Consider the following 26,977-nt stretch of genomic DNA (forward strand, 5'->3'; position numbering starts at 1 on the left):
CTCTGCTGAGAAGCACTATGGCTTGGGCTTTGTGCTGTGATCACTGTTTTCCCCCCCATCCACTCTGGTAAAACATCACTCTTCAAGGGTCTGAGACACTTGCCGGCATCCAAAAATGCCATTTATTCAATTACCTGTTCTACATTTTCTCCAGGACCATCTCTTTACTAAACCTAATGGCTGACTCTCAGGGTTTCAGCGTGGCCGGCCACTAAGTGAATTGCAACGAAAGCTCCAAGTCACCTGACTGAGGGGAGACAAGAAACAAGAAAACCTCCTTGGAGAAATATTTCATACCTCCTTGTTGGCCCATGTCTTCTGACAGCACTGCCTTTAGAGATCTCCCCTCGAGTCCTGCTTGCTGTGATAACCCTAAAGGCCACCTGCAATAGGCCTGGGAGCCCAAAGCCCCAGGCAGGCTCTCTGCTTTCAAACCTGTTTTCCTGCAGTTTCTTGCATTTTAAGATCTGCCTTGCTGCCACCAAAAAGGAAGAGGAAGAGTGAGGTATCTGGGGGTTTGAGCATGGGGATGATCAACCCCGTTACATCTGGGAGGAAAGCTTCGTAACACCAGTTTATACCATGCATGGGTTTTGTGCTGAGACAAGCTCAGGTGATATCCCAAAATAATCCTACCCAAGTGGTCCTGGCAGTTCAGAGGTGGATTTGCACCAGGAGAGGTTGTAGCTGCATCTCCCTTGCCACCCCTTCATGGGAGGTGACACATCACGTCCTCCAGGGACTCCAGTGGCCTTGGGGGTCACCCCTGGGATTCACACGGCTGGGAAAAGGCATTTTTGTTGGTGTACGTTCACCCCTTTTGAGGAGAGGGAAACTCATCTGCAGCTTTGGCAAGGCTTGGCTAAAGCAGGGTGACCTCTGTGGGTAGGAACAGCTTTACTTTGCTGCGCTGAAGGCAGAAAGCACTGATGGTGACAGCTGCCTGTCTCCCTGCGCCGGCACCTTGACCTCCAGACATGGTGAGGGAGGCCCAGGAGCACAGTTCCGGATCCGTGTTGGATTAAATGGCACCCCGAGCCCCAATTCCCTGGGATTTGGGAATAATTTAAGAGATGGAGTTTAACAGTCCCCGTGTACTTTTCTGGCCACATGCCACCTGAAACGTAATGCCTGAAAAAGTCCTCAGTGGCTGCTGTGGAGGAGCACTGCGTCCCGCCTGCCTGGCCATGGCCACGAGGCTCTGCCTTCTTAAAAAGGCTCCCTCTGTGCCCAGTGCTGACCGAGTGCCTCCTTATAAATATTTGGGATAAATGAATAAACTGTTGAAATTCCCCAGAAGGGGAAGGAAACATTTCCGTGAGCGATGCGTGGTGAGCATGAGTCATCAGGTAAAACTTCTGAGAGACCTGCACATCTAGAATAGCTAAATCAGGAAATCTCCTCAGAAAAATGGGGATTCATTTTCCAATAGAAAGCAAAGAACTAATGTACAGAAAAGCAAATCTGTCAAAATATCAAGCAGTTTATCAAAAAGCTAAAGCCCAGTGAAATGCGGAGGTCATGGACTCCAGTGAAAACCCTCCTGTGAACACCACAAAAGCATCATTGTTAACTCTGATAGTTACACTTGCAAAAAGGACCTGTAAGAAAGAAAAATAAAAAAATAGAAATGTAAAATAAAATGAGAATAAGTAAGCTGAACAATGGAAAAGTAAATCAACACCAATATAAACCAGATATGCCTCATCATCTGCTGCATTCCACCGCCCAAAGCCTTATGAAATATAGCACCTGCTTGCCTTGGATTTGGAAAAACACGGTGTGCCTAAACGATCATATTTTTCAAATAGAGATATGCCTAGAAAAATACTCTAAAAATCCAGCAGTTCTGGGAATTTGTGGACCAAGAAAAAGGAAAATTGTGCTAAGAGGCATCATCTTGCCAAGGAGAGAGCGAGTGCAGGGCTTGCCAATTATGTAATGCATGATTGAAGGTGACAGCACTTGCAGATATTTTAGGGAGCACGAGATCATAAACGAGTGGCAACTTGGAGGAATTCCCAGAAAACAAGAAGCAACTGCATGAATAAATTGCAGGGCATTTTAGCGGTGCAAGAGGTGACATCTGAGGAAGAACCCACTGAAGGTTGCAACATGTGCCTCCCTAGGAGTCTTCAGTAAGAAGCAGAACTTGGGCTGGGCTGTACATCTGGAGCTGCACATCTGGACTCATCATGTATGTGGTGTCAGAGCTGCAGCAGCAGCCCTCGCTTGAGGTGGGGCAAAGCCACCATGGCTTTGGTGAGCCGCCACCCAGTAAAGCTCTGGCAAAAGTGGGACTGGAGGAAATTGCTGGTGCCACCAGGTGCTTCCCCTGCCTGAGCAGCATCTACCTGGCTGCTCCCTGCACTGCCTCCACCAATACGATGCAGGTGAGATCAAATATCCAGGCTTTGACTGAAACCAGGCCTGCCCCAGCCTGGCAGCAGGTAGCAGTCTCACTCAGGAGTGGGTTTTGGCAAACCAGGAAGGATGGAGGAAGGTGGCTGGCAGGTGCATCTGCAGGGGGCAGGTATGAAGGTGAGGTTTCTGAGGTTAAGCACACTGGAGTGTGGAATTGTGTCCCAGCTCCTCCCCTGGCTGCTTCTGAGGAGTGAGCAGGGAAACCTCTCCCAGCGGGACGCAGGCAGGAGCCTTCCTTTAGCCCTTCCTCCCACGCCTTCTCCATCTCACCCACTTCCTTCCTCTGGTTGTGCTGAGCTGCTCGTGCATCTACTGTAAATCTGAAAGCTGCCCGTCAAGCTCAGCTGGCAGCTCGGGGCACACTGCCCTGTGGCTGCTCCCATGAAGGGAGGAGGAGGAAGAGGAGGAGGGGGAGGTAAGTAGCCTCATGTCACACTGCTGGCACAGCTCAGCACCCAGGCATGGGAGCTGGTGCCATGGCAGGCAGAAATGGTCTCTAAAACAGGATGAGGCCCCTGTGGCCAACAGGGCTGTGCTGGGATGTCTGCTCAGATGGACCCACGCAGGAGGCCAGCATCCTTGTGTGGCCCCAGCTGCAGTAGGACCAGCCTGGTCACACGTTTGGGCTGAGTCTGATTTACATCTTGGCTTTGGGGAAGGAATTTGAAACCTCTCCTGAAGCACATAAGCAGCAGCTTTCATTTACCAACACCACAGAGGTATGTAGTGGGACAAGTGGGAAGATAACATCCCTGATTCCCAACAAAAAGCCATGAGCGCTTCTGTCCTGCACTCAAGGAAGCAAAGCAGAGCAGCCTCTTCTCCTCCAAGTTTAGGCAAAAGTGGCAGATAGGTTGAAAACTCTTTAGGGAGGGACAGATGGACAGACATGCACATGAACCATCTCAGTAGGTCCTGCTCAAGGGGGAAACCTGTTCTCTGTGCCCCCGCAGCAGCCGGGGATGGCAGCAGTCTGGGGAAGAGCAGCATCCCCTTCGCCTGCGCACGTCAGACCTCCTGAAGCAGAAACCATTCTGCTGCCCAGTGACACTCCTGTGCCCACACCAAGGGCCAGGCAGAATGGGGCCCTCAAAACACTCAGCTTTTTTTCTGTTTTGAACAGTAGTTTACAGAGATCCACCAAGAAGTAAATTAGGATCACTAGATATTCAGGAGAGGGAGGATTAAGAAGAGAGAGGACACCCATAAAAACGTGCCCCTTTTTAGCTTCACACCTCTACTGGGAAAGTATTATTTCTTAAATGACTCTGGTGTTTTTTGCCTCAGCCTCCTTGCCCAGTTAGCCAGTTCACAGATTTATTATCCTTTGCATGAAATAATACTTCCTGACATCTGTTCCCAGTTTGTTTCTCTTTAATTTCCATTTATAGCACATTTTCCTATCCTCTGACCATGTTAAAATAAAACAATAAGTATGTTTGACATGGTGCAAGTTACTCAAGGTCATGATCCTTCCCTGACCTTCACATTTTTTATTTTTTATTTTTTTTAAAAACATGCTCTAGAATGCAGAAAATCATTTTATGAGCTTTGATTAAAAAGAAGTGGAAAGCTCAGAGAATCAGGAACCACTCAGCATTTCACACCTCTGCCAGCAGCCAGTTACCTGGGGACTGGTGTGAGGGCTGCTTGGTGGTTCCAGTCCAGTTCCACCCTGACAAGTACCAGCTGGAGGCAGACAGGGAAAGCAAGGAGCTGTGGGCTGTGCAGTCCCTTCACCAGGTGGGGGTGAGAACCAGGTGACTGTACAAAATGAGGTGGCAGTGGGACAGGCACAGGAAAAGAAATGTTAATTCCTATTGCAGCGATACAAATTGGCTTGAGTAACGCTTTCCCTCCTGAGCAGGCAGATGGAAGAGGTGCCCTTCCCTTGCTCTGGAGAGAGAGTTTGCTTCCAAGTACAGTCTGGCAACTCCACAAGCAATAAATTCACAAGGAGAAGCAATGAGGAGTACTTTAGTTATGGCACGAGAACATTTTATGTTGTCATCTCTATCTTGGTACAAGCTCTCAATATAATTTTAGCTCAGGAGGAGGTTGGTTATGAAGCTAAAATAAAATTGAAAGAGTCAATGTAGCCTCCAACCAAATGTGTGTGCACACCTTCCCATTCAGTTACACGGCAAACAGCGAGCTGGAGTCATCTCCAGCTGGTCCGTCACCGTTTCGTGCACTACCAGGCAGCTGGCTAGCTGGGACCAGCATGGTCTACACCAGCAGGACCCTGCTCCAGACAGCCCCTCCATGTGCTCCTGCAGCAATACACCAGTAAGTGTCGTTATGCCTCCCGCTTGGACACGGATGAAAAAGTTGCACCCCGAAACAGAAACATCTGAAACTGAAAATATTTCTGCTCGGTCCTCTTTGGCTGGAAGGGTGCTGGTTGCTCTGCATTGTGGCAGAGAGGTGGGTGCCCACGACAAGACCCACAGCAGATTGTGGTGTCCTCTACGTGCCCATCTGCCTCCGGAAGCCTTCTTCACACCAGTTTTACTGCCAGGGCTTTAACCTGCCTGGTTGCCAAGGGCATTTTCCTTTTACCCAAATTCCAAGCTGAACATGCACACACTAGAAAGCCTGGGTTTAACCTGAGGCTTTTTGGGGTCAGAACAAACATCATGACAAACAGGTCTAAGAGCAGCCAAGTCAAACCCGCTCTGTTTGTCGGTGCTCTGACAAAGCCCTGGCCTCTCCAGCACACCGTGCCGCTCGGTGCCAGGCCTGCACCACTCCAGCTGGAGGGCCAGAATCCTGACGAGGGTGAACGGTCTTTGGGGAAGCAGGTCAGAAGGGGCTTGGGAGGCTCACCAGCAGGCTGCTGGATCAGGTGCTCAGCACATGCAGGAAGGCTGCTCCTTGAGGGAAACCAGCACCTCCCACTGCCCAAGAGATGCTCCCCTGACCGTCCTCTGGCCCACCATGGATCAGGTAAGTGTGGCTGAATGGGCCAGCACGGTTGGCCAGCTCACACCCTTGGGAACCATTTAATCCTCAGCAGCAGAGAAGCTCAGAATTACACAAATGTGCTCATGTCTCCGCTGCCTGAACTCTCTGCACTTCATCAACTCTCCCAGGCTTTAAGTTGTAAGCAGGCAGTTCAGGCGGGTGGATTTGTCCTACATAGCCCATGGTTTGGAAGGATAAACATGAGCCCCCCTAGTCTGCCTGTTTGTTCTATTCATTACTTCCCTGCCACAACTGGCCAATTTACTTTTGCTGTTCATCCAGCCCAGTATTTACAGCATCTGGAAGACTCAAAAATTGACTGAGAAGAGAAAGAGAAAAGCTACACTACACTTGAAGGCCTGATTATGCAAAGCTTTATGTGAACAATGCTGTCACCACCCTGGAGAACAGGCCTGGAGGAGGGGACAGAGAAAGCTTCAACACTTTGACTTAGCTCATACTTGGTTGTAAATGCACTGTGCAGCTATCATCGGGGTTAGACAGCCATTCCCTGGTTTAGGTGCAGAAAGAGGAACTATGAAGAATGACTCAGGGTCTTTGGTCTTCTGAGTTGCAATCTCTTTATTTGGTTAAGTGGTCTGAGTCAACAAAGTCATACTCTCCTCTATTTCTGAGAGTTTCTTCAGCATCTGGTTCAACTTGGCCTCGTCAAACTCCAGACAGAGAAACTCCGATTCCTACAAAACAAAATTGCAAGAACAAGAGTTGAGAAAGATAATGGTTTTTCAGGCATACAGTGGAGGCAGGATAGTGAGTTCTGTTTTCCTGACAATTTGTGTCCCGTGTCTCCTTTTTTCCTGGTACCACTTAAATAACCTCAGTAGACCCAGAGGTTGGCTCCACACCTGCTGAGCCAGAGCAGTAGTGCTGGCACCAGCAGCTGCTGAAGAGGACAGAGGGAGGCTGAACACTGCCCAGATCTCCTTTCAATGTAGGCATCGGTTTGGGTCTCTCCTTAGCTGCAGACTCTTGCAAAACCTACAGAAATTTAATTATATCTGAGACTTCCACTTTTCTTCCCCACGTGGTGACTCCCAAAGCCATCCCTGCAGACCCTGGGAACTGTGAAGTGGTTGGAGCCACGGCACACAGCTCGTCACATATGAAAAACCAGATTTTGGGAAAACAAGAATCCAAAGGACAGACTTGTACAGGACACTCCAGCCTGCAAATTCAAGAGAGTTTTATATTCTCTTACACACAGGCTCTAGTGTTAATATAAACTTAAAAGCAAGTTAATTAGCAGCACTGATTTGCTCTGAGAAGTCCTGTCAAACCTTAAAAAGTAGCTATTCTCACACAAGGTGGAGTGCGGGACAGAGTAAAAGGATCTTGTAAAAGACCCAGAAAATAAAGAAGATATATAAACCAATAAATATGTGTATATGTGTATATAAAAAGTTCAAATGATATGGACCTCATTACTAAACACAAATGTGAAAAGGCCTCTTGAGATCTCCAGTCCATGAGCCTTCCCTGCTGGTATGTTTACAGTTAGGAACTATTTCCTGTAGTGAGCCTGGCAGAACAAACGTTTGAGATTGTGGTGAGGCCGTGCAGGTTATTCCAGGTGAAGCACCACCAGTGACAGAGAAACAAATTGAAAAAATCTGAAGATGAAAGTGCAGCCAGTATGGAGGAAGGTTTCCTTATGAGACACTGAAATAGTTTTAGCCATCAGGACCACTGAATATCCACTGCATTTCTGTATGTAACAGACCCTGTGATGCTCATGAAAGCAGAATGAGACTGGGCATCTCTCAGTCTCATCTGTTTTCTGCCAGACTAAAATGTCTTCTAAAATACATTTTTTCCCCATACAATCAGCATCTTCCCAAAACATTGCAAATTCACCCTTTAGATTTATGGAAGTATTAGCTGATACACAAGGATAAAATCATTAGATAAATTAAACCCATCAACTTTTACTAACCACAGTTTAGGACTGTTACAAGCATTCTCCCCCAGGCATCAGGAATGGTTTTACCTCTTACCCTCTCTCATTCTCCCAAGGATTCGTGGATTGTTTCATTTTTTGTTAGAACCAAACCAGTAAGTGAGATACAAACCAAAATGCTGACAGAAGAAGCAAGGGGATCATTTTGTGTGCAATTATCACAAAGGGCATTGCCAGAAAAACACTAATGAGAAAGAAATGAGGTGCCAGAAGTCAGTGATCAGGAAGCCAAGCTTTGGGAAGCACATGAAAAAGTTGTGCCAGGGCTTCTGCTCAAACATCAGTCACATGGGGAACTACCACAGCTCAAGGCAGAAACCAAAATGGTGATTTAAATCTTAAAACTTGATACTTTCTAAGAAAGACCTCATTCAATGACAGCGATGTGCACTTGAAACTTCTTTTTTGTTTTCAAATATCAGTTTCTCCCCTGATGCTTGGATTCAGGTGCTGGTAGTTCACTTACCATGGCTACACTGGATGAGCCAGTCAGTGAAATGTTTATTATCTTACCTGCTAACGACCAAATAACCAACAGGCAAAGGTGCAAAGATCAAGTCATGTATTTAGTGTGCAAGTGTGTCTGATTAGAAAAGGTTTTGTAGAATTAAGGAGAACTTTGAATGATGTATGGGCATAGTTCAGGCAGGAAATGTAGGACTTGGAAATAAGGGCTCTCTTGCACAGTTTTTCTTGCCTGTGACAATGGTTATTGACACATTTTATGGAAAATACCTTATATAAAGTATCTCTGCAAACATAATTACAGCAAAGCATAATTACAGTCCTTGACAGGATGAACTCCAAGACCAAACTCCTGTTGGCTTCTATGGCTTTCCAGGACTCCAAGCCACGTGAGCTCATCAACAGACTTCCCAGGCCAGGGTGTGCCCATGCAACCTTCAGGCTCTGTGTAAGTTGATTTTACAGCTTATCGGTGAGTGAGAGCAGAGAGGAGATGACAGGAGCTCCCAGATCTGCTGAAGGTTTCGTACCAGCCTAAGGTATCAGGAAGCTTTTTTTCCTTCTCTTTAAGTTTTGCTAGTTAAGAGGACTGTAAATTGAGTGAAAGGACACTCCTGGATTACACTAAGTCTTGTCATGCCACTTTATAGATGTGTAAGGGTACTCATTGTAAAGCACCTAAAACTTGCCTATGTAGCTTGAATGGTATCTAAATTGTTATCACACTCTCATGTGGACCAACCTAAAATGTGACTGAGTGGGCTGTAAATCAGGCTGCTCAGAACTGGGCTTTAGTTTTATTTAATGCTGTGTTAGTTCATATCCTGCAAAAAGTTCCAAAGAATTATAAAAAAAAGTAAGAAAAAAGAGGACAGAGCTGAAAAATTAAAACTTCCAATTGCTCCTCTAATGTGTACTCCAGGAGCAGGACAAGTTTGGTGTCTCTGCTCCTTCTCAGCAAGAACCAAGACATTCCTTTTGATACCTCCTATTGGTATACAACTTTTCAGCCTACTTGCATCTTTTGTAATTAAGCAAACACAAAATGGAATGAGTTGTTCATTAAAAATAAACCCAGACAGAAGCTAATAAACAAGAACATCAGCAGGCTACCAAACGCTTTGTTGTCTGAAGCCACCAAACACACAAAGACAGCACCATAAGCCCTTTCACCAGATGGGGTTTCATACTGAAATCATGGGTAGCAGTGCCTCGAAGCCCTGAAGAACAGCATGCTTGCCTACTAGACTGAAATCTGGTCTTCAGCCCTTCACAGAGCTGGCCGTGGCCTTTGGAGGAAGCACGTGTATGTGCACGAGCTGGGTTGTTAGAGCATGTCTGCCTGCAATGCAAACAGCACGTGCATTTCCACCTTCAGGCTGGAAAGCCAAGCTCATTGCTCTCAGAAAGGTGTGGGAATGGATGTCCATGTCCTGCAGATGTCCTGGTTTTCTCTCCACATGCTTTCCCACCCCTCCTCCCATTTCCCTCCTGAGCCTGGGCTATAAAAAGGAGCTGCAAAATAAACATCCAAGAAACACAAACTCCCCCCAGCCATGAATCAGGTTTTCTAGGTTTTTTTCTTTTTCAGAAACAAGAGAGAGCTGCAAAAATATTTATATGAGAGACTAAGAGAAGCACATCTTTCTGTATCTCAGTAACTACACTTTAAAAAGAGCTTAGTTTTAGAAAACAAATCCTCACAGATTCACTGTTTAAAAAATACAATTGTTCTCTCTTAAATCAGTTTGACGAGCTACTTGAAATGGTTCCAGCAACTCTGATACTCTTGGTGTTTTTAAGTTCCAGCCACTATACCGGAAAAACAAAACTAAACCCCTCTAAATTCACCTGTCATCTTACTCATATTCATTTCCACTTGATTCAGAGACATCCCAAACCACTCAGCATTCAGGGAGTCACTGCCAGGACCGCAGTACAAGTTGGTGGTAAATGTGCTTTGCATCCTAAAGTGTCTTGACTAAGGCTTGTTCCACGCACTGGGGTGGTGGCATCTCCCAGCACAGAAGCTAGGAAGTCAGTTTCGTTAGCAAACGGTGGTTGCAAGGAGATGCTGGTGCAGGTGCAGTCAGTGGAGTGTCCTGTCTCAGGGTTGCTCGCCCAAGGCCAGTGAAGTTGCTACAGGCAAATATTTGCCTTCCCAGGCAGCAACACCTCAGACAAAGCTTTGAGAGAGGTAAGGAGAACCCCTTGCCAAGGGGTAGGAAACAAAAATTGCTCAGCATTGATCAAAGGTGCCAAGGGATTGATGACAGCCATAACAACCCACAATTCACGTGGGTTCAGAGGGACAAGGACTTTCTTCCATTAAATCAGTGAAGTGCTGCCAAGCAGAGAGCTGGCTGGCTACCAGGAGAGCAGGTCTCCATGGTTCAGCCGAGGTGCCACCCACAAGGGGAGAGAAAGCCAACTCTACCTTCACACAGGGAATGCTCTATGGTGTTCAAGGAGCTGAGGCAGAAAGAAATGCAGGGTTTGTCTGGTTAGATACTATTTCATACCACAAGCAGTCATAGTCTGAAACCCTACACAGAGAAAACAGGTGATGCTGTGTGCCCATCCTCACCTCCAAGGATTTCACACGTGCTTGGGAATAAGCTCACTCACAACTGCTTGATTTGGGGTCCCAGGGGCCCCTAGCCTGTGGGGCCCACAGAAGAACTGCTCCAGATCATGTGGAAGTGGAAGAGCAGGAATAGCCAGGTATGGACATGGACTTCTGTACGCATGCAGCTGCTCCCTGGAACAACGGGAGTACCGTGGGGGGTTAGTTCTTAACCTTTGGGTTCAGGCAATGCTTCCAGGTAAGCAAAGTGCTTTAATTATAGAGGGGTTTTTCTTAATTAAAAGAATTTAAGAAGGCAGGATTTCAACAGAAGTTAGTAACAAAAGTAGTGGAGTTCAGAAATGTGGCCTTTTTATTTTTGAGCTGGAGCCCAACCATCCAGTGGTATAGGATTAAAATAAAAAGGAACTTATTTCATAGCTGGACATGCAAAAGGGTGAATCAAAGAAATTTCTGGCATAACGTTTCCTATAGAAACAAATTGTGCTGCTTTTTAAGAACTTCTGAGTTCCTCACAGCTAAGCAATAAATAACTTTTTTTCTATTCCACGTCACTTTTCCTTCCAGATCACTGAATATTTTGCAGCCAGGCAAATCTCCTACCTCCTCTCCTAACAAGGATAAATACCAAATATACATTACGCAAATAATTAAGCACATCACTGGCAAATAAAGATTCCAGTATCATGACCATCAAACCTCTCATTTTATGGATAGTAAAACCAGGAAGGGGATACCTCCAAAACTATGTAATATTCTACCATAATATGCTGGGAAGTCACCACATACAGTTTCCCCTAACAGCTGCCCTAGTCTCTGCTGCAGAAGAGTGGTGGACCAGGACTCATTTGCAGGTTGCTCCTGGCTCACGTGCTGCAAGTCAGCTCACACTGATCAGTGGCAGGATGCCCACGGCAGCTCAGGAGCCTGGGAAGAGACGAGGTGGCCACCAGCCCAGTGAGATCTCACCACTCCTCCATGGACACTGTGGACCTTCCAGCAAGCGCACCCAGCCGCGGGCAGCCTCCTGACACAAAACGAGGTGCCAGGCATCTTGCTGGGATGGGCTTACTCTCTGCAGCAGGAAAAAGTCCCAAAATATACAGAAGGACAACCTGCTTTTGGAGGGTTTCAGGCATACTTCTATGTCTGAAGAAAATATGTTTTATATTCAGAAGAAACACAGGGTTATATAAAGCCACATACATCATGAGCTAACCAATCATTTTCTTTCCAACAGAATTATCTCTGTAAACATGTATCTGAAAATCACCTTTGACTTTTATTCTAAGTGCACTAAAGAAATTGCAGGCTTTGCCTGCATAAAAACCTCATGGTTAGGTTAAATCAGCAATTTATTAACACCAGATGAGTATCTTACAATTCACAATACAAGCAAATTAGGTTGCAAACAGAAAAACTGGCGGGGGGTAAATAAAACAATCCTGGAGAAAGCTGCTCAGCCTGGTGAGGTACCAGAAGCTGGTCACTAAGACATTGCTCAAGCCTGAACTTGTCATCCACTTGCATCACATGGGAATGACCTGCATGGAAACCTGCATGGGAATTCAAAGCACACTCATCCTCTCCAGCAACACCCACAAGCAGAAAGAAATTTCACTTTGTTTCTAAAGAATTAAACAGAAAAGGCAAAATATTAATTTTGGAGCAAATCTATAGCTGGCAATTTATTTATTGTTTCACTTCTGTAAACAAGTATTGAGACATTGCTCATCCAGAGGTAAAGGAAACGTGTGCATGGGCTTAGATAAAACCTGCTACAGCAGGATGGGTTAGGATTGCCAAAAAATCCTTTGGTTTATCTGAAAACATCAGCTCTCCCACTTCTGCAAAATTTGCTAACTCCATTTAAACATTATTTTAGTAGAACACCTGCAGGGCCTACCCTGTACGTAGTATCTCAAATCACAAGTCTAACAGTATTTCAACAGGAAAAACAACAATGGGCAAGTACTTTATCAGCTCCCATGTTAAACCCTGCTGCCCTTCCAGAGAGGTACCGATCAATGCTCCCTCTGGGTGTGCTTTCCTCACTGGCTCAGCACCAGAGCAGGGCTTGCCTGTGCCAGTATGATCCTGCTTCCCATTCTCAGAACCAAGAACTGCACATTCTCAGTTACCCATTTTTTAAAATTTCTTAATCACTTAGAGATTATCATTGTAGTTGAAAAGAAAATGTTTGGAAAATAGCCAGTGAGGAAACCCATAGAACCGGCAAAAGGGTAAAGTACAAACCAAAGTCCTTTAGACCTTTTTTATGCAGGGCTCCATCAGTGCCACTTAGCTAGTTTTTTTAAGTCCACAGATTACAGTACAAGGTGGTTTGGGTCATTCCTCGACACATCAGTGCTGCTGGGAGCAGAGGCAGCTCTAAAGCAGCAGCACAAGCTGCTTGCAGAGCCCACTGGCCCCAGGAAGCTGGCAAGTAGCCCCAGTCATGCCAGCGACCTGACCACTGCCAGAAGGTATTAATAGCATGACCCATGTTAGAGTTATTTCTTTAACGTGATCAGAAACAGTAAGACAGTACCTTCAAGGTTTAGCTGGACCTGCTTAGAGGCTTGCATGATAAATAAATGAAAATTTTAATTAAAAAGAAAAAAAAAGAACGCCAAAATAAAAGAAAACAAGGAAGAAAAAAAATTCAAAACACCCTCCCCCATTTTTTAGGACAACAGAAAAGAAATTTAAAAAATTCTCACCATAACCCAAAATTCAAACTGAAAATTAGACTTCTAAGAACAGCACAAGGATGCAATTTCCTTGGAAAAGACACATCTAAAAGTAATTTTTTCAATGATGCCACCCAGCTCTATTGCAGAAGCCTCCCTTCATTGCAGACTACTCTTAGTTACTTATTACTGTGGGAATTTGCTATTGTACTCTCCGAAAGCAGAAAATAAATAAACCCTGATAATTTGATACACTCACCTCAGCATTATTATTACCATTATTTCCTCCCAACCTTTCTTTGCAGAGCCTCTCCTTGACACCTGGAGCACACAATTCAGATGTGACTCACCAGGGCTGCCTTGTTGAGAGGTATTTGGGTTTGTTGTGCCACACATGGCTTTATGTGCAATGCCATCACACATCCTTCTTCCACACAAACATCTGTGCCAGCTGCTGCAGGAACAGCAAAACAGACAGTGAGCTGCACTGGATCTTCTGTTAGACCATCAGGGTGGAAGATCCCTCATAGCACTGAGTGCTCCAGGTTTGCTTCTCTGAGGAACAGTTGCTCATGACATTCCCAGCAGGACTGTGGGGAGAGTATGACAGAACTGACCTGTGTAATTCATGCTAAGGAAAAGTAATAAAAGATAAAGCAGAAGCTCCCATGACAATGTTATCGAGAGTAGAAAAAGATGGCCCAAAAAGAAGAACAATATCGGACTTAAACTTTTCCTTCTTCAAAAACCAGGGTAATACCACATTGAATGGGGTGATTTGCACCAAGTGGAAATCATTTGTGTCAGATGTTTATGAGAGCCATTTCTTTGTGCTGCTTAGGTTCTGAGATTAGGATACCTGGTAAGGGAGTGGTAAAAAAACTCCAAACCCTGGGCTGCCACAAACTAGTGCAGGGTGATAAAAGCATGAGATGCTGCATCGAGTCTTGTATCACACTGCATCAATTGCGATCCCACTGCAAACTTGAGATGTTATTTTTGGGTTCATTAACATTCTGCAAGATACACTGGGGCATAAGATAATCACAGCAAAGTCTGGGCAATTCCAGAAAAACTGGAACGGATGGCCAGCCATTCACTTCATGTGACCACATTTCTGACAATACTAAATTCATGATTTTTAATTCCATCCAGAGCTATTTTTGCAACAAACCTACAATCACGGCCTTCAAAAATGCTGAGGAAAAGTGCAATTCATTTCCATACTACTGCATTAAATAAAGCACAAATATTTGTAACTGAAAGTGCTTTTTAATTCTTCTTCATTATTCTGGTATTACATGAACCAAGAATCTCTTAAGCAAATGATGATTACATCCCCACAGAAAAAAAAAAAGTAAACCCACTTGCAGATTTTTTAATACTTCTGATGTAACATCAAGCCTGTAATATCACAGATTAAATAGATAAAGCATTGCAGAAATGGGAATAATTCCAGCAGCATAAGACTAGGTTTCTGATACTGCACAGCAAATGTAATGTCACTGCTTTTACGTTATCAACCTAATGAAAATATCTACCAGGTATTTTATACCTTGCATGAAAAATGAGTATTTATGGATGCAGAGATGCACGTGCTTTAACCGGTTGTTCTGTGTCTTTGGAAGCACAGGTTTCTTTTCAGGAAGTGTTACAGGAAAGAAAAAAACCAAACCATATTTTAATCAGTGTAACTAATTAGAAGGAAGCGTAGGCTGTAGTTCTTGTCTGTTTTACATCAAAGAATTAACAAGAATGACATAAAGACTTCACAAGGAGAGACAGCTTAGCACTTTTATGCAAGCTTTATGTCCTTTCTATATGGCTATGCTGTTTTCAAACTGATTTTCTACTGGCCTGCACCAGTTTCTGTCAGCCCCCCGACTTCCTCTTTTTGATTTTTTGTAAAAATCTTCTTGGATTTGTATCTGTTGCCTTTTTTTGAACTGCTTTAGCTGTATGTATCCCACAAGTGCCACCCAGACAGCACCCTGTGTGCTCCCCCTATACGAACTCTGTGTTACTGGGGTTACTTATCCACACCTCCACTTACACACATCCTACCACAATGCGTAAACAGAGAGGCTGACAATGAGCAAGCAGGGGATGTCTGACACGGGTAATTACCCTCTGTTTGTGATTAGTGATCTCCTATCACTCTTCATTATTGAAAGAGCGCTCAGTCATAACCGCTGTGTTCCAGATGCTGCTAGGACACTGCTCATTCATTATGGATGTCCATCAGCCCAAGCCCTCAGCTGGTTTGGAGAAAACGCTGCGTGTATCTCTCCTACGAGGGCAAAACACATTCAAATACCCCGAATGCTGAGCCACTTCATATGGCAACTTGCTGTGGCCACACAGGAAAGGTTATAAAAGCCACAGTTCTGCTGATACAAGCACAATTCAGAAAAAAACCTGTTTATGTTGACAAAATAAATGTAATTCTCATTTATAGATGACTCTTCGCAAGATTATACCTCTAACTTTTTATGTGGGCTTACCTGATTGAGTGACACTTGCTAGGCCTGTTTACCTGGTTCTTCCAACACCCTTTTACAACTTCTTCAAGTAGTTGAGACTCAAGTTACCCCATAAAATACCTTTCCAAACCTGCTGGGGTCATCGGCTATCACAGGAGGTTAACACAATGGAAAACCCTATATGGCTCTCCCTCACTCCAAAGAGGTGTATGCTTGAATGCATAGAATGTACATAATATTTTGGCTTCCTGTCTGTTCACAGCTCAAGTAACTAATCATAAAACTGTGAATTTGATAGGGAATTCCCACTGATTTCTCCAACCCTATAGTCAACCAGCTTTGTACATGTGGAGCGATTGAGATGTGTTAGTAATTATTTTAAAATAGCCTGGTTTGTCCTCCTGAGTCCCACATGCCAGCAATGAACACTGCTGCTAAGGTTGCCAAGTCAGTCATCCCCATGAAGCTGCACTGGCTTCATTTCAGCCCTTGGTTAACAGGCAAAGAGATGCAGAGCCTAAAATCCCCCCAGGGTAGCCACAGTTTGAGATATCTACCCCATTCTTCAGAAACCTGCAGTACTTTTAATAGTGCTCTGTAGCTTTTCAACACAGGTCTGACTACTTGTGGTTGTAAGCATGTGGCTCTTTGCAGATTTACCCACATCTGCCTCGGGCACCCAGAAAATGGGGAACATCACACTGGGAAATGACTCTGAAGTGCTTGGCTGTGGCCACCTTCACCAAGCTTCAAATGCCAGGGCTCTGCAGACTGAAATAAGCTGGGAGGTTGTGTTTCACTGTCCTACATATGAGGTTGTCTATTATCTCTGGCAATGCCCTGTGTCCTACCCATGGGTAGCCTGAACCCAGAGCTGGGTGCCTACAGCAGCACCCAGAGCATCCAGAGGCTGCACTTCCACTCAATGTGCTTGGATCAGGTAAAATACTTTAGGAACTTAGCTACTGGACAAAATCTCTATACACAAAAATGATTTTCAGAAGCTCCTGAATTTTTTAAGGCATTTTTTATACATAAGGGCACCAAGAGGCACCTTCCTGACCTTGCTGTAAATGTTGAGCTTACTATTTCCACCTTTTTTTTTCCCCCAAAAAGCATGATGGCACTTCCTACATGAAGATATTTAAGAGAAAACCCTCAGAACATTCTTCCCTCATAGTCTTGATTTTGGAGATGGACAAAACAGTTTGGGGAAGGATTGTGCCTGGCATGGGAAATACTGACCATGTAAATTGGTCAAATCCAAAGGCCACTAAAGATAGGGCTGGGTAATCCTAACTAAAGGCATTGCCCATCACCATTGCCTTCTTTAGATAGGAATGGAGTCGTGGAAAGAGAACAAAAAGTCTTACAGTCTAACTCCTGGTGCAGGAATGAAAAGTGAGACATCTCTATACCTGAACTGATTTCTAAAAAACAATGCAAAGAGAACCTCCCCCAACTCTTCTCTGCCCCTACAGACATAGAAAACACATCAAGACTGTTTTTATTTGAATTTGAACATCTTCTGAGCTCAAGGTTCTTTCAAATCCTAAAACAAGAAGTATGGGATGTTTAATCTTTATCAGGGAAATTTTTCTCCTGCTCCTTGATTGGCCTGAAGTAAATAGGTATAACAGCATGCAAAATAAAGCACTTCACCTGCTTACTCTGCTGACACCTTGTTGGTGACACTGGTACGCACTCTGCTTGGGTCTCGAGCCCAGTTGTTAGGTAGACACAAATAGGAGTAAACAAGCAGAGAGTTAAAATCCCCAGCTAAGAAATGCAGTTGCTTTCTAAATAGTCTTTGTACAAACTTTGTTTCCATTAGGCAAGCTTATAAGACCTCTGTACAGATGGGCTGCAGCAATTTGTGTCACTTGGTGTGCACATTAGGGAGAAACTCCTGCTCTTCTCCTGTCCTATAGGCACAACTGTTTCCTCCTTTCAACAAGAAGAACAAGGCAATACAAGTCAAGCTGTGACTCTTCAAGGTCAAGGCTTATTAAGGGAAAATTTAGGGAGAATTTATTTAGGGGTTTGTGGTGAAATTTTTGAAATCATGTAATCATAAAATAGTTTAGGTTAGAAAGGATCTTTAAAGGTCATCTAGTCCAACCCCCTGCAATGAGCAGGGACATCTGCAACTAGATCAGGTTGCTTAGAGTCCCTGTCCAACCTGACCTTGAGTGTTTCCAGGGATGGGACACCTACCACCTCTCTGGGCAACCTGGGCCAGTGTTTCATCACCCTCACTGTATAAAGTTTCCTCCTTATAAACACTCTGAATTTACGATCACAGACCAGCTACCATGTGTCTCATTTGGGACACTACCTAAAAGCTGTATGTGGAATCATGTTAATTCTGTAACAACATGGTTGCCAGTCCCCAGTCACCCTAAAAGTGTAAATTAGACCAGAAGTTTCACATTATTTTTCTTCCTTTAGAATAAAGCTTTTGGGGATCCTATGCAATTCCAGTGAATTAAGGAAACAGAGGCCGAAATAGTACATTTAACATTCGTGTGGATCTTCATGTGAATGTCCTAGTGCATGCCTATGGGCATCTGGCAGAGCTTAAGAGGTTTTAAAAGAAAAAAAAATACAGTGAGACCTGCAAGTTTCACCAAACTGTACAGAGAAGCATAGAAAGGCAGCATTTAAAAAAAAAAAAAAGGCAAGCCTTTGTTATCACTGTGAGATTTGACTCATACACTATATTTCTGGCAGAGTATCAGGTTCTCGTCTTCTTGATCACATTTTTCTCCAGCTTCTCTCAGCTCCCACACCACTGGTAGTCCTCCCACCGCTGGTGCTCACAAGAGACTAGAAAGCTCCATCATAATTTATTTGAGCTCAGCTGTGTCAGCTCGTAACTAACAGAGAGTGTCTCAGTGGAGCTGCTGCAAGGTGATGTACTTTCCTCCAAAAGTCCCCTGCAGGGGCTCTTAAAGGGTAAATGTCCTTCCTCACTTATGAATGTTGCCTTCCTGTGCTGACCTGCATTTTTCTATCTTGTTTGACAGCTGTACTTTTCTTGTGCCATGTTTTGTTTGGTTGGTGTTTTTAAGCCTGCTCACAGAGCTGGAATACGAGTCTACAGCTTTCTCTATACACATTTAATCTGCAAATATCTAGGCTAGGGTTCTGGTTTTCCAGTCTTGCAGCACTTCATCACCAAGTATGAAGTTAGTCTAAGAAAAAGAGAGCTCTTACTGGAAGGACCTTCTGCTTTTACCATAAATTTGTCTTCTCTATTGAGAACATTGATCAGACCTGGAATTCATATTCACTACATTTTAGCCTCATTATCTAATATGGGAGTCATTCAGCATTGTAAAAAAAAAATCAAAATCAAGCATCTGATCTTATTTACAATTTTCTTTAGTGTCTTGGAGAGTAACATAACATCAAACTCTTCATGCCACTGGGGCATGTTTTTGTTACAGGGTATTGCCAAGACACGAGTTTGTAGATTGTGTGTTTAGTTATTTCTTAATTACAGGAGGAATTTCTGTGCTTTCAACTTAACTGTTTACTTAATCGAATCAGTGTCAAGCAGATTTCTCTCCATTACTGCAATATTTAGTGGTAGGAAAACAGGAATGAGTTGTGAAGTTAAGAACTACTTTTATACCAACTACACAGACGCAGTTTAAGTAATCTACATTTAAAAATAATCTCACAGTCAAAGAACACTGTTAAAACCTGAGCAGAAAATACTTGACCTTTAGGAGGCTTTGTGACTTGGGATCCTGGCATAGTCTGTCTGAAAGCACTATCAGCTTGGCTGAATAACTTGGTTAGCATCCCCAAAAGAAGATCTTTCTTGCTCCCTTTCAGCTCTTTAACGTTTGAGTATCTGTTAAATTAAGGATTCAAGTGTCCATTAATGTCCTGCCTAAAAGTATTATACCAAATCTAAAAGTAGAGTGGAAATACCCTAAGACAGTTCAAGCTGCCTTACTGTCCACCACAGCAGTCAATGCTGGCTGCTGTTGATGGCAATGGCTAGGAGGTCTTGGCTTTTCTGCTCCAGTCTGTCTTCAGCCAGCACCATACTGGTTCGGTCAAAGAAGAGGCTGAAGATTAAAATGACTCTGAATCAGCACTTTGGAGTGAGACACGTTTAAATCCTTCTTTTCTGCTCCTTTCTGAACTGTGTGTACTTGCCCTGTGATCTAGAAGGTGCCTGGATTGCCAGGAGCAGAAGAGTACTGGGCATGTTGCTGAAATTCTTCAACAGGCAGAGCTGAACAAAAAGTACAATGCTGTTTATTTTTGCTGCTGCAAGTTTTGCAAGTGGTTAGTAAAGGCCATGCAAATTCTCTGCTGGTGTGCATCTCTGAGCAGTGACAAGCAATGCCCTCAAAAAGTCCCATATTCAAAAAGTCCCTGGATTCCTGCACCCGAGCTCTAAGAACAGCATGACCTGGCTACAGCAAATACATTTGTGCCTACAAAATGGAATTTTTCATGAAGTAATTTTTCAAGGGCATCTCTTTATGCACATCTATCCTGGCTGAGTTACAGCTCCACAGTGATGGAGGCATCCATTTGCTTCAGGGTATTTTACCACCTAGGAGAGGAAGGGCACAAAGCCTGGCAAAACACATCCTCAAGGCCAGGAACATCACCAACAGCATCTCCACCTCCATAAAAATCATTAACCCTCTCTCACTGGCACGATGATACATCCTGCAAATCCTGAATTACACAAGAATATGCCAAATACTAATATGCACATGAATACTCTAAATGGAGAGTGAAAAGTTACTCTCATTTGGGCAGAAGGGATCCTCTAAAAATACAAAAACAGTGTACCAAAGGCTCGCAAATATGCCTGCAGTTTCAGCACACATTCAGCTGGCTTCTCCTTCTTAAAATATGCAACAAGACAAAGTGGTCAGGACAAAGAGGCTTTTTTTTTTTTCCTGTTTTTAGAGCATTTATCTATATCCATTCCAATGATCTGAAAATAGAATTTATGGGGACAAAAGGGACTACTCAGAGCTATGCTGCCACTGCAAACACATATTCTCAGTGGGACCAAAATAAATATACTTGTTTCTTTTTAGTAATTTGAATGTATGAACTTATATGGGGGAAAAAGCCAAATTGGAAAAAAAATTATTTTAATTTGGGGTATTTTCTTCTCATGTCTTTTAAAATACAGACTGCTGTCTTTCAATTTGCCATGAGAACCTCTCCACAGAAAGGAGGGCAGCCCAGCCTGCTTACAGCCCGCCCAACACTGCTCCTGTTCCTGCTGTCCAGAGCCACAGGACTGGCACCGCGCTCGGATTTATCAGCAGAGCAGCAGCTCTTGCTGAGTGTGGTGCAAAGCCCACTAAAGATAGTGAGAATCTCTGCACTGACTTCAGTGACCTTTCGATCAAGTGCACCAAAATACCAGTGTTATGTGCCAGCAGGGAGACACCAGAGGAATAAAGCTCTCTGCTGAAAAAAATGGAGAAGCTATGAATTTACATTTTTCTTTTTCTTTCTTTTTTATTTTTTTGGTCCTTGCTAAAATTTGCTACATGATATGTAACTCCTTTTCTTTTTTTTTTTAGCTGCTTTCCTTGTGTAAGAGGAAAAGCAAAGGCTTACAATGAAAGCTGAAACTGTAGGTGCAATCCTGCAAAGAGATGTGTGGGAGGACAGTTATGCCTGAGCAGAATCCCACTGAAGTCAAGGGGCCGTAGGCTCTGCCCACACAGCTCTCTTTGCCTCAGCTAATATTACAACTTTGTTTTATTCAAGCTGCAAGTTCAAAATTAATCCTAGAAATAAATACAGGCAATAGAATATGAACTCTGCACAACAGTCATTGGATTCATCTGTTTAAAAGTCTAAGCAGGACAGATCAGGACACCACTTCCCAACGTGATCCCAAAAACAGCCATGCCATGAAGAGTGCTTTAACACACAGCACTTCATAGTCTTGTGACAGGCATCATGTTGAACTACACCTTTTTTTTAGAAAGAGAAAAGATTCAAAGAAAAGTTATCTAATTTTGGTTGACCTCTTGTTCTCAATTCAAGGGCAAGTGGTACTGAAGTAGAAATCATTTCCATAACTGAATTGCAGAGCAGTTATTTTACAATTAACAAGTGATCCGCTCAGCGTGTGAAAACTGAATATGAAAATAAGCATGTGAGAATTGGAGATACCTCTGCACAAAGGAAGGCTGCAGCTCCTCCACCTCAGATATTTAATTGGTTATCTTTTTCTTGCCATGAACAGGGGGAGGAGAGGGCGATGAAATATAAAAGAACTTCTCCCAAGGAAAATGGAGATGATGTGAATGCCTCATTTAGCTTTCAGTGTCTTTGAAGCAGAGAAGTCTCTTTTTTTTCTCTCCACAATAGCAACCCTTCTTTTCCAGTCTGGATCCACTGTTTGGACATCAGCACTTAGCAGAACAGACACATTTCTCATTGCTAGTAAACCTGCAACACCACTGCATCAACAGAACATACGATCTGTGACCCGTTCCTCTTGGCAGATGTAAGGTCATCACTCTTGCCTTAGGACTGTGAGAAATAGGATGTGCTTCACCTCCTCACTGTTCTTGCAGTCAGACTAAATGTGTCCTCCTGGGACACCAACCAAAGCACCGAGGACCTTGCCTTGTGGACCTCATGCTGGCCTGGCACATCATGGCCACCAGGGCACAGCACCCCGTGTCTTCTCACTGAGGATCTTGAATGGAAGAAGAACCAAGTCATGTAGCAGCTCTCAGATCAAAGAGAAAAGAACTGTGCTGTGATTTAAGGCAGGGAGATGGAGAGCAGCATTGTAATGCTCAAAGCCACCCCTTCCTCAATGAAGCAGGGAAGAGAAGGAAGACGTGCAACACCAAATGCTGTTGCCTGGTTTCAGACAGCTGTCCTAAAGTGGAAATATAATAAAATTTGTCTGTCCTTAAAATGCATGTGTTTCTTCTCCTTTCAAACATCAAAGCATTGAACCTTTTTAACCCTTGCAAGCCTAGAGGTTTCTGTCAATGGCTGATCTTTCTGCTGCGCTCTTGACCAAAAGATACTAACAAAGTCAGGAGTAATTATGCGCTGTAGTAATAAAAATACTTGTTTCTGGTTTAAATATCTTGCTTTTCAGTTCCCCTGTTTACTGCCCTACCAAGGGGCTGGGAGGTAGTATGTAGATTGTACAGAAAGATTTGGGCTATTTTGGGGGCTAGTAGGGTAAAAAGGGGCCTGCATACAATGGAAAAAATATCAGTGGGAACAGGGAATGTCTGCCTCCCCTCCCTGCTCGCAAGACTTTTATGTCTCTCTTCATCCTGTCAATGCCTATTATATCTCTCTATATGTGTTATACCTTTCTTCAAGGTTAGGAGACAATAGCTAGTGCAGATTTTGCAGCTGCAGTAAAAAAAAATTCCATTTTCAGCTGTATTTCTTCCTATTGTTTAATCTTGCTTGTGCCTGAACCGCGTCTGAATGCCAGATGGGGATTTCACTCACCACCCAACACTTGCACCCCTGGCCTTCTCCTCCTTCACAAGCTTTTCTAGCACAGACAGAGCTCGGGGAGGTTTACACAATTCATTCCACCTCCCCTCTGGAGACTTAAAAAAAATTTCATCTTGGCTATACTAATTAGCAAAGCTGGGTTGGAAGGGCTGCGTGGTGAACGTCAGCATGAGCTTGCCCACATTATTCTTGATTCAAGCCAAAAGCAGCGTTCCATTTTCAGGAGGACTAAAAAATTCACTCATAAATTTACATCAAAGTTTGACAAATAGCTAAAAAGTTCTAAGAAAAATGGACATGGTGGCACGCTGGGCTTACTGCATTCATTCTGCATCACTGCAGGCTCAATAATGTAGTGCTGGACATTATAAAATGTGCCTTAATTTCCTTGGATGAAAGGATTCTCCTAAGATAAAGTACGCTGGGAAGCAGCTTTACATTTAGGCAGCCTTTCTCCCCACAGGCCCAATTAACAGTTTTGGAAACAAGTTATACATGTGTAAAGGAAACTTTATTACAGTGATATTTTCAAAAATATCAGCCTTGGTTATGAAAAAGGTGTTTGTGCTATAATGAGCTCCTGAAATACATGGGGAGTGAAGATGGCATTTTTAGCCTCCTTCGACTGATTCTCCAATAAACAAGTTCTTGGTGAGAACTCAGCACCACCAGTTAATGGGTTTGTGCTACTTCTGTATGCACCCCTTTAACAATGGGCTGTAATTACATGCTGATAAAATACTTTATCTTGACATTACAGACCTTGGCCTCTCATTTCAAAGCAATGTGGTGGCAGCGATAGGTTTGTGTTTTGAGTTTGTTGTTGTTCTGGCAGCAGAGCAGAGGAGGACACTGCTGCATCCCCTGCACGTAAAAAAGTAAAGACAAAAGAGTAACTTCGTGTAGAACTTTGAAAAAATCCAGTCAGTCAGCCATGAAATCAAATACATCTCTGGTGGTTTATAAAAACAGAACACACCCTTAGAGTCATAAAGGTTCGAAAAGACTTCTAGGCTCAAGTCCAACCATCATGTAGCACTACCATGACCATTAAACCATGTCACCAGGTGCCAGATCTACATGTATTTTGAACCCTTTCAGGAATGGTGACTCCATGGTGGGCATCCTGTTCCAATGCCTTACCATTCCTGCAGGAAATAAATTCTTTCTAATATCCAATCGAAACCTCCCCTGGCACAACTTAAGCCCATTTCCTCGTGTCCTATTGCTAGTAACCTGGGAGAAGAGACCAACACTCACCTTGCTACAACTTCCTTTCAGGCAGCTGTAGAGAGCAGTAAGTTCTCCCCTCAGCCCCCTCTTCTCCAGGCTAAACAATCCTAGTTCCCTCAGCCACTGCTCATATGACATGTTCCCCAGGTCCCTCAGAATCCTCGCTGCCCTTCTCTGGACCCGCTCCAGCACCTCAGTGTCCTTCTTATCCTGTGGCACTCAAAACTGAACCCAGGTCTCAAGCTGTGGCTTCCCCAGTGCTGAGTCCAGGTACACGATCACTTCCCTACTCCTGTTGGCCACACTAGTGCTGATACAGGCCAGGATGCTGTTGGTCCTCTTGGCCACCTGGGCATAGTGCTAGCTCATGTTTAGTTGTCTGTCCACCAGCACCCCCAGGTCTTTCCAGCCACTCCTCCCCAAGCCTGGAGCGTTGCCTGGGGTTGTTGTGACCCAAGTGCAGGACCTGGCACTTGGCCTTGTTAAACCTCATCCAACTGACCTCAGCCCATTGCTCCAACCTGTCCAGATCCCTCTGCAGACCCTCCTGACCCTCGAGGAGATCAACACTCCCGCTCAGTTTAGTGTCATCTGCAAACTTACTGAGGGTGCACTTGATCCCCTCATCCAAATAATTGATAAAGATATTAAACAAGACTGGCCTCAAAACTGAGCCCTGAGGAACACCACTTGTGACCAGACACCAACTGGATTTAACTCAGTTCACCACAACTCTCTGGGCTCAGTCATACAGACAGTGCTGAAAAACATCCCAGAGATGCCTTCTAGAAGAAACTCTTCTGTTCTGCTGTTGAATCCTCTGCTACTGCAAAGGGGTTGATTCAGATTTCAGGCCACTGCTGAATTTAAATCTGTAAAATAGGTACAGGCAACACCAGACTTGGCTTTTTGCTTTCTAACCTTGCTGGGTTTAGCTTATCACACTGCTCTTATCAATACGATTTCACAACATACTGCAAATGATGGATGGAAGAAAGGCTGGACAAACCATTCAATGGTTGTCTTTGAAGGTGGGTATACTGGCTTGCTATGGAAATATGTATTTCTATATTTCCTTATATACTTTCTCATGAGGTCTGAGGAAATTCTGATACGGCAGTTTTGGACATCATTAAAAAAAAAACAAACCAATATCACCAAACTGAAAAAAAAAAGGTTCAGAGATATGTGAACTCTTTGGGAGGACCAATAGCAAAGTGTCTGCAACAGCTGACAAAACTCTGCCTAACATTTCTTCCTCCTCTGCCAAGAAGAGTTGTCCTTCACTGAACTGGGGAGAGTGTAACCTTGACTTGTGTAATTTTCTCTGTAACATCAGGCAATCCCATGCAACTTTTTGATCTTACATCAGACTTGGACACCATTGAGGTTGAAACCAGGTGAATTTGAGATGTTTATAGGCTTATATCTGACAACAACCACCCCTACACTTAATTTTTGCCCAAGCACATCAGACAATGAATTTTCCAGCAGACCTGTATTATGCCTCAAATGCTTCCTCCCTTGTCATGGTTCACCATCACTCTTTGACTCAGGTGGCCAGTCTAGTTTGGGCTCTGTTAAGATTGACAGCTGATGCAGGCTGAAAAATGTGTCTCTGCATACACACACTTTGTATATATGCACCCACAGATGTATACCGAGTTTGGCTCAGCAAGATAAGACAGGGAATCAAACACTAGGATGACATTTCATTCCCTCCCTTCCAAGTTTCCTTCCAGTCAATGCTCCCTGCAAAAATAAAAGCTGTTCTCCATTCCCATCACATAATCCCCCCAAGACTTTTTGAAAACCATGCCAAAGGTCCTGCTTTTGATGTAATAACCTCTCTGCCTCAAGCTTTGTCATCCATATGATCTCTGACCAGCTCCTCTGTGTGCTACTTGTGGCAGGTGGCTTTCTCCAAATGGAGCTTAGCCAGTCTCTTAGCGCTGGCCTTTGAGCTGTCCTGGACACTGTGAAGTACACCCAGTGGCCAACATCGTAGGAAGGTCCTGACCAAAAGCTTAACTGGCACCTTGGAAAGCACAATTTGGATGAGGGACTAAGATCCTGAAGGTGTCTGTTTACGGCAACCATTGCACCACTGGATGGGGAGCTGGGCTTGGGAGAGCATAGTCACATCCCAGGCTGGAAAGACCTGGTCAATCCCTAGTGGCAACTTCATGGATGCATTTGAAGTTCAGACAGTGCAAGGCTCTACATGACTGAGTCTCAAGAGAAAAAACAGGGTGGGATGAGAATGGAGCTGCCTGCTCATCACATGAGACCAGTGACGAGCGATCTCCCTTCCTGGAAACATCTCCCACATGGTACCCTGGGCTGATAATGTGCTCTCCTCCCTCCACTGTCCTCCAGCACTGCTCTTGAGGAACATGTGTAATGAAATCTCCACCATGAAATCTCCCAGAAAGCAAAAGTCTTCCCAAACTGGTGACTAATTTTAGTGCTCCCACTACAGATAAGCCTCAAAACCATGGATCTGTACTTGCACTGTATCACTGCAGAGGAGCTAAGGAGGAGGTGAGAGGGTCACTGCCTATGTTAAAAAAAACACCCCAGACTGGAGGTTGGAGGACTGGTCCTCCTGTCCAACTCCCTTTTTCTTGCTAGTTTTTGG

The 26,977-nt window shown here is 44.1% G+C and overlaps 1 protein-coding gene across 1 annotated transcript in view; it reads right to left on the reverse strand.

Annotated features, from left to right (window-relative positions):
• Positions 1–5,959: 5,959 nt before the first annotated feature.
• COMMD1 (copper metabolism (Murr1) domain containing 1) overlaps positions 5,960–26,977 on the reverse strand; it is a 54,554-nt gene continuing 33,536 nt past the window's right edge. The window contains exon 2 of the mRNA XM_008937335.1: positions 5,960–6,089. Within this exon, the coding sequence (XP_008935583.1) occupies positions 5,982–6,089 (108 nt within the window). The 3' untranslated portion in view covers positions 5,960–5,981. The remainder of the gene's footprint in view (positions 6,090–26,977) is intronic.

Source organism: Merops nubicus, unplaced genomic scaffold, assembly GCF_000691845.1.
Source record: "Merops nubicus isolate BGI_N331 unplaced genomic scaffold, ASM69184v1 scaffold15060, whole genome shotgun sequence".
Classification (NCBI taxonomy): domain Eukaryota; kingdom Metazoa; phylum Chordata; class Aves; order Coraciiformes; family Meropidae; genus Merops; species Merops nubicus.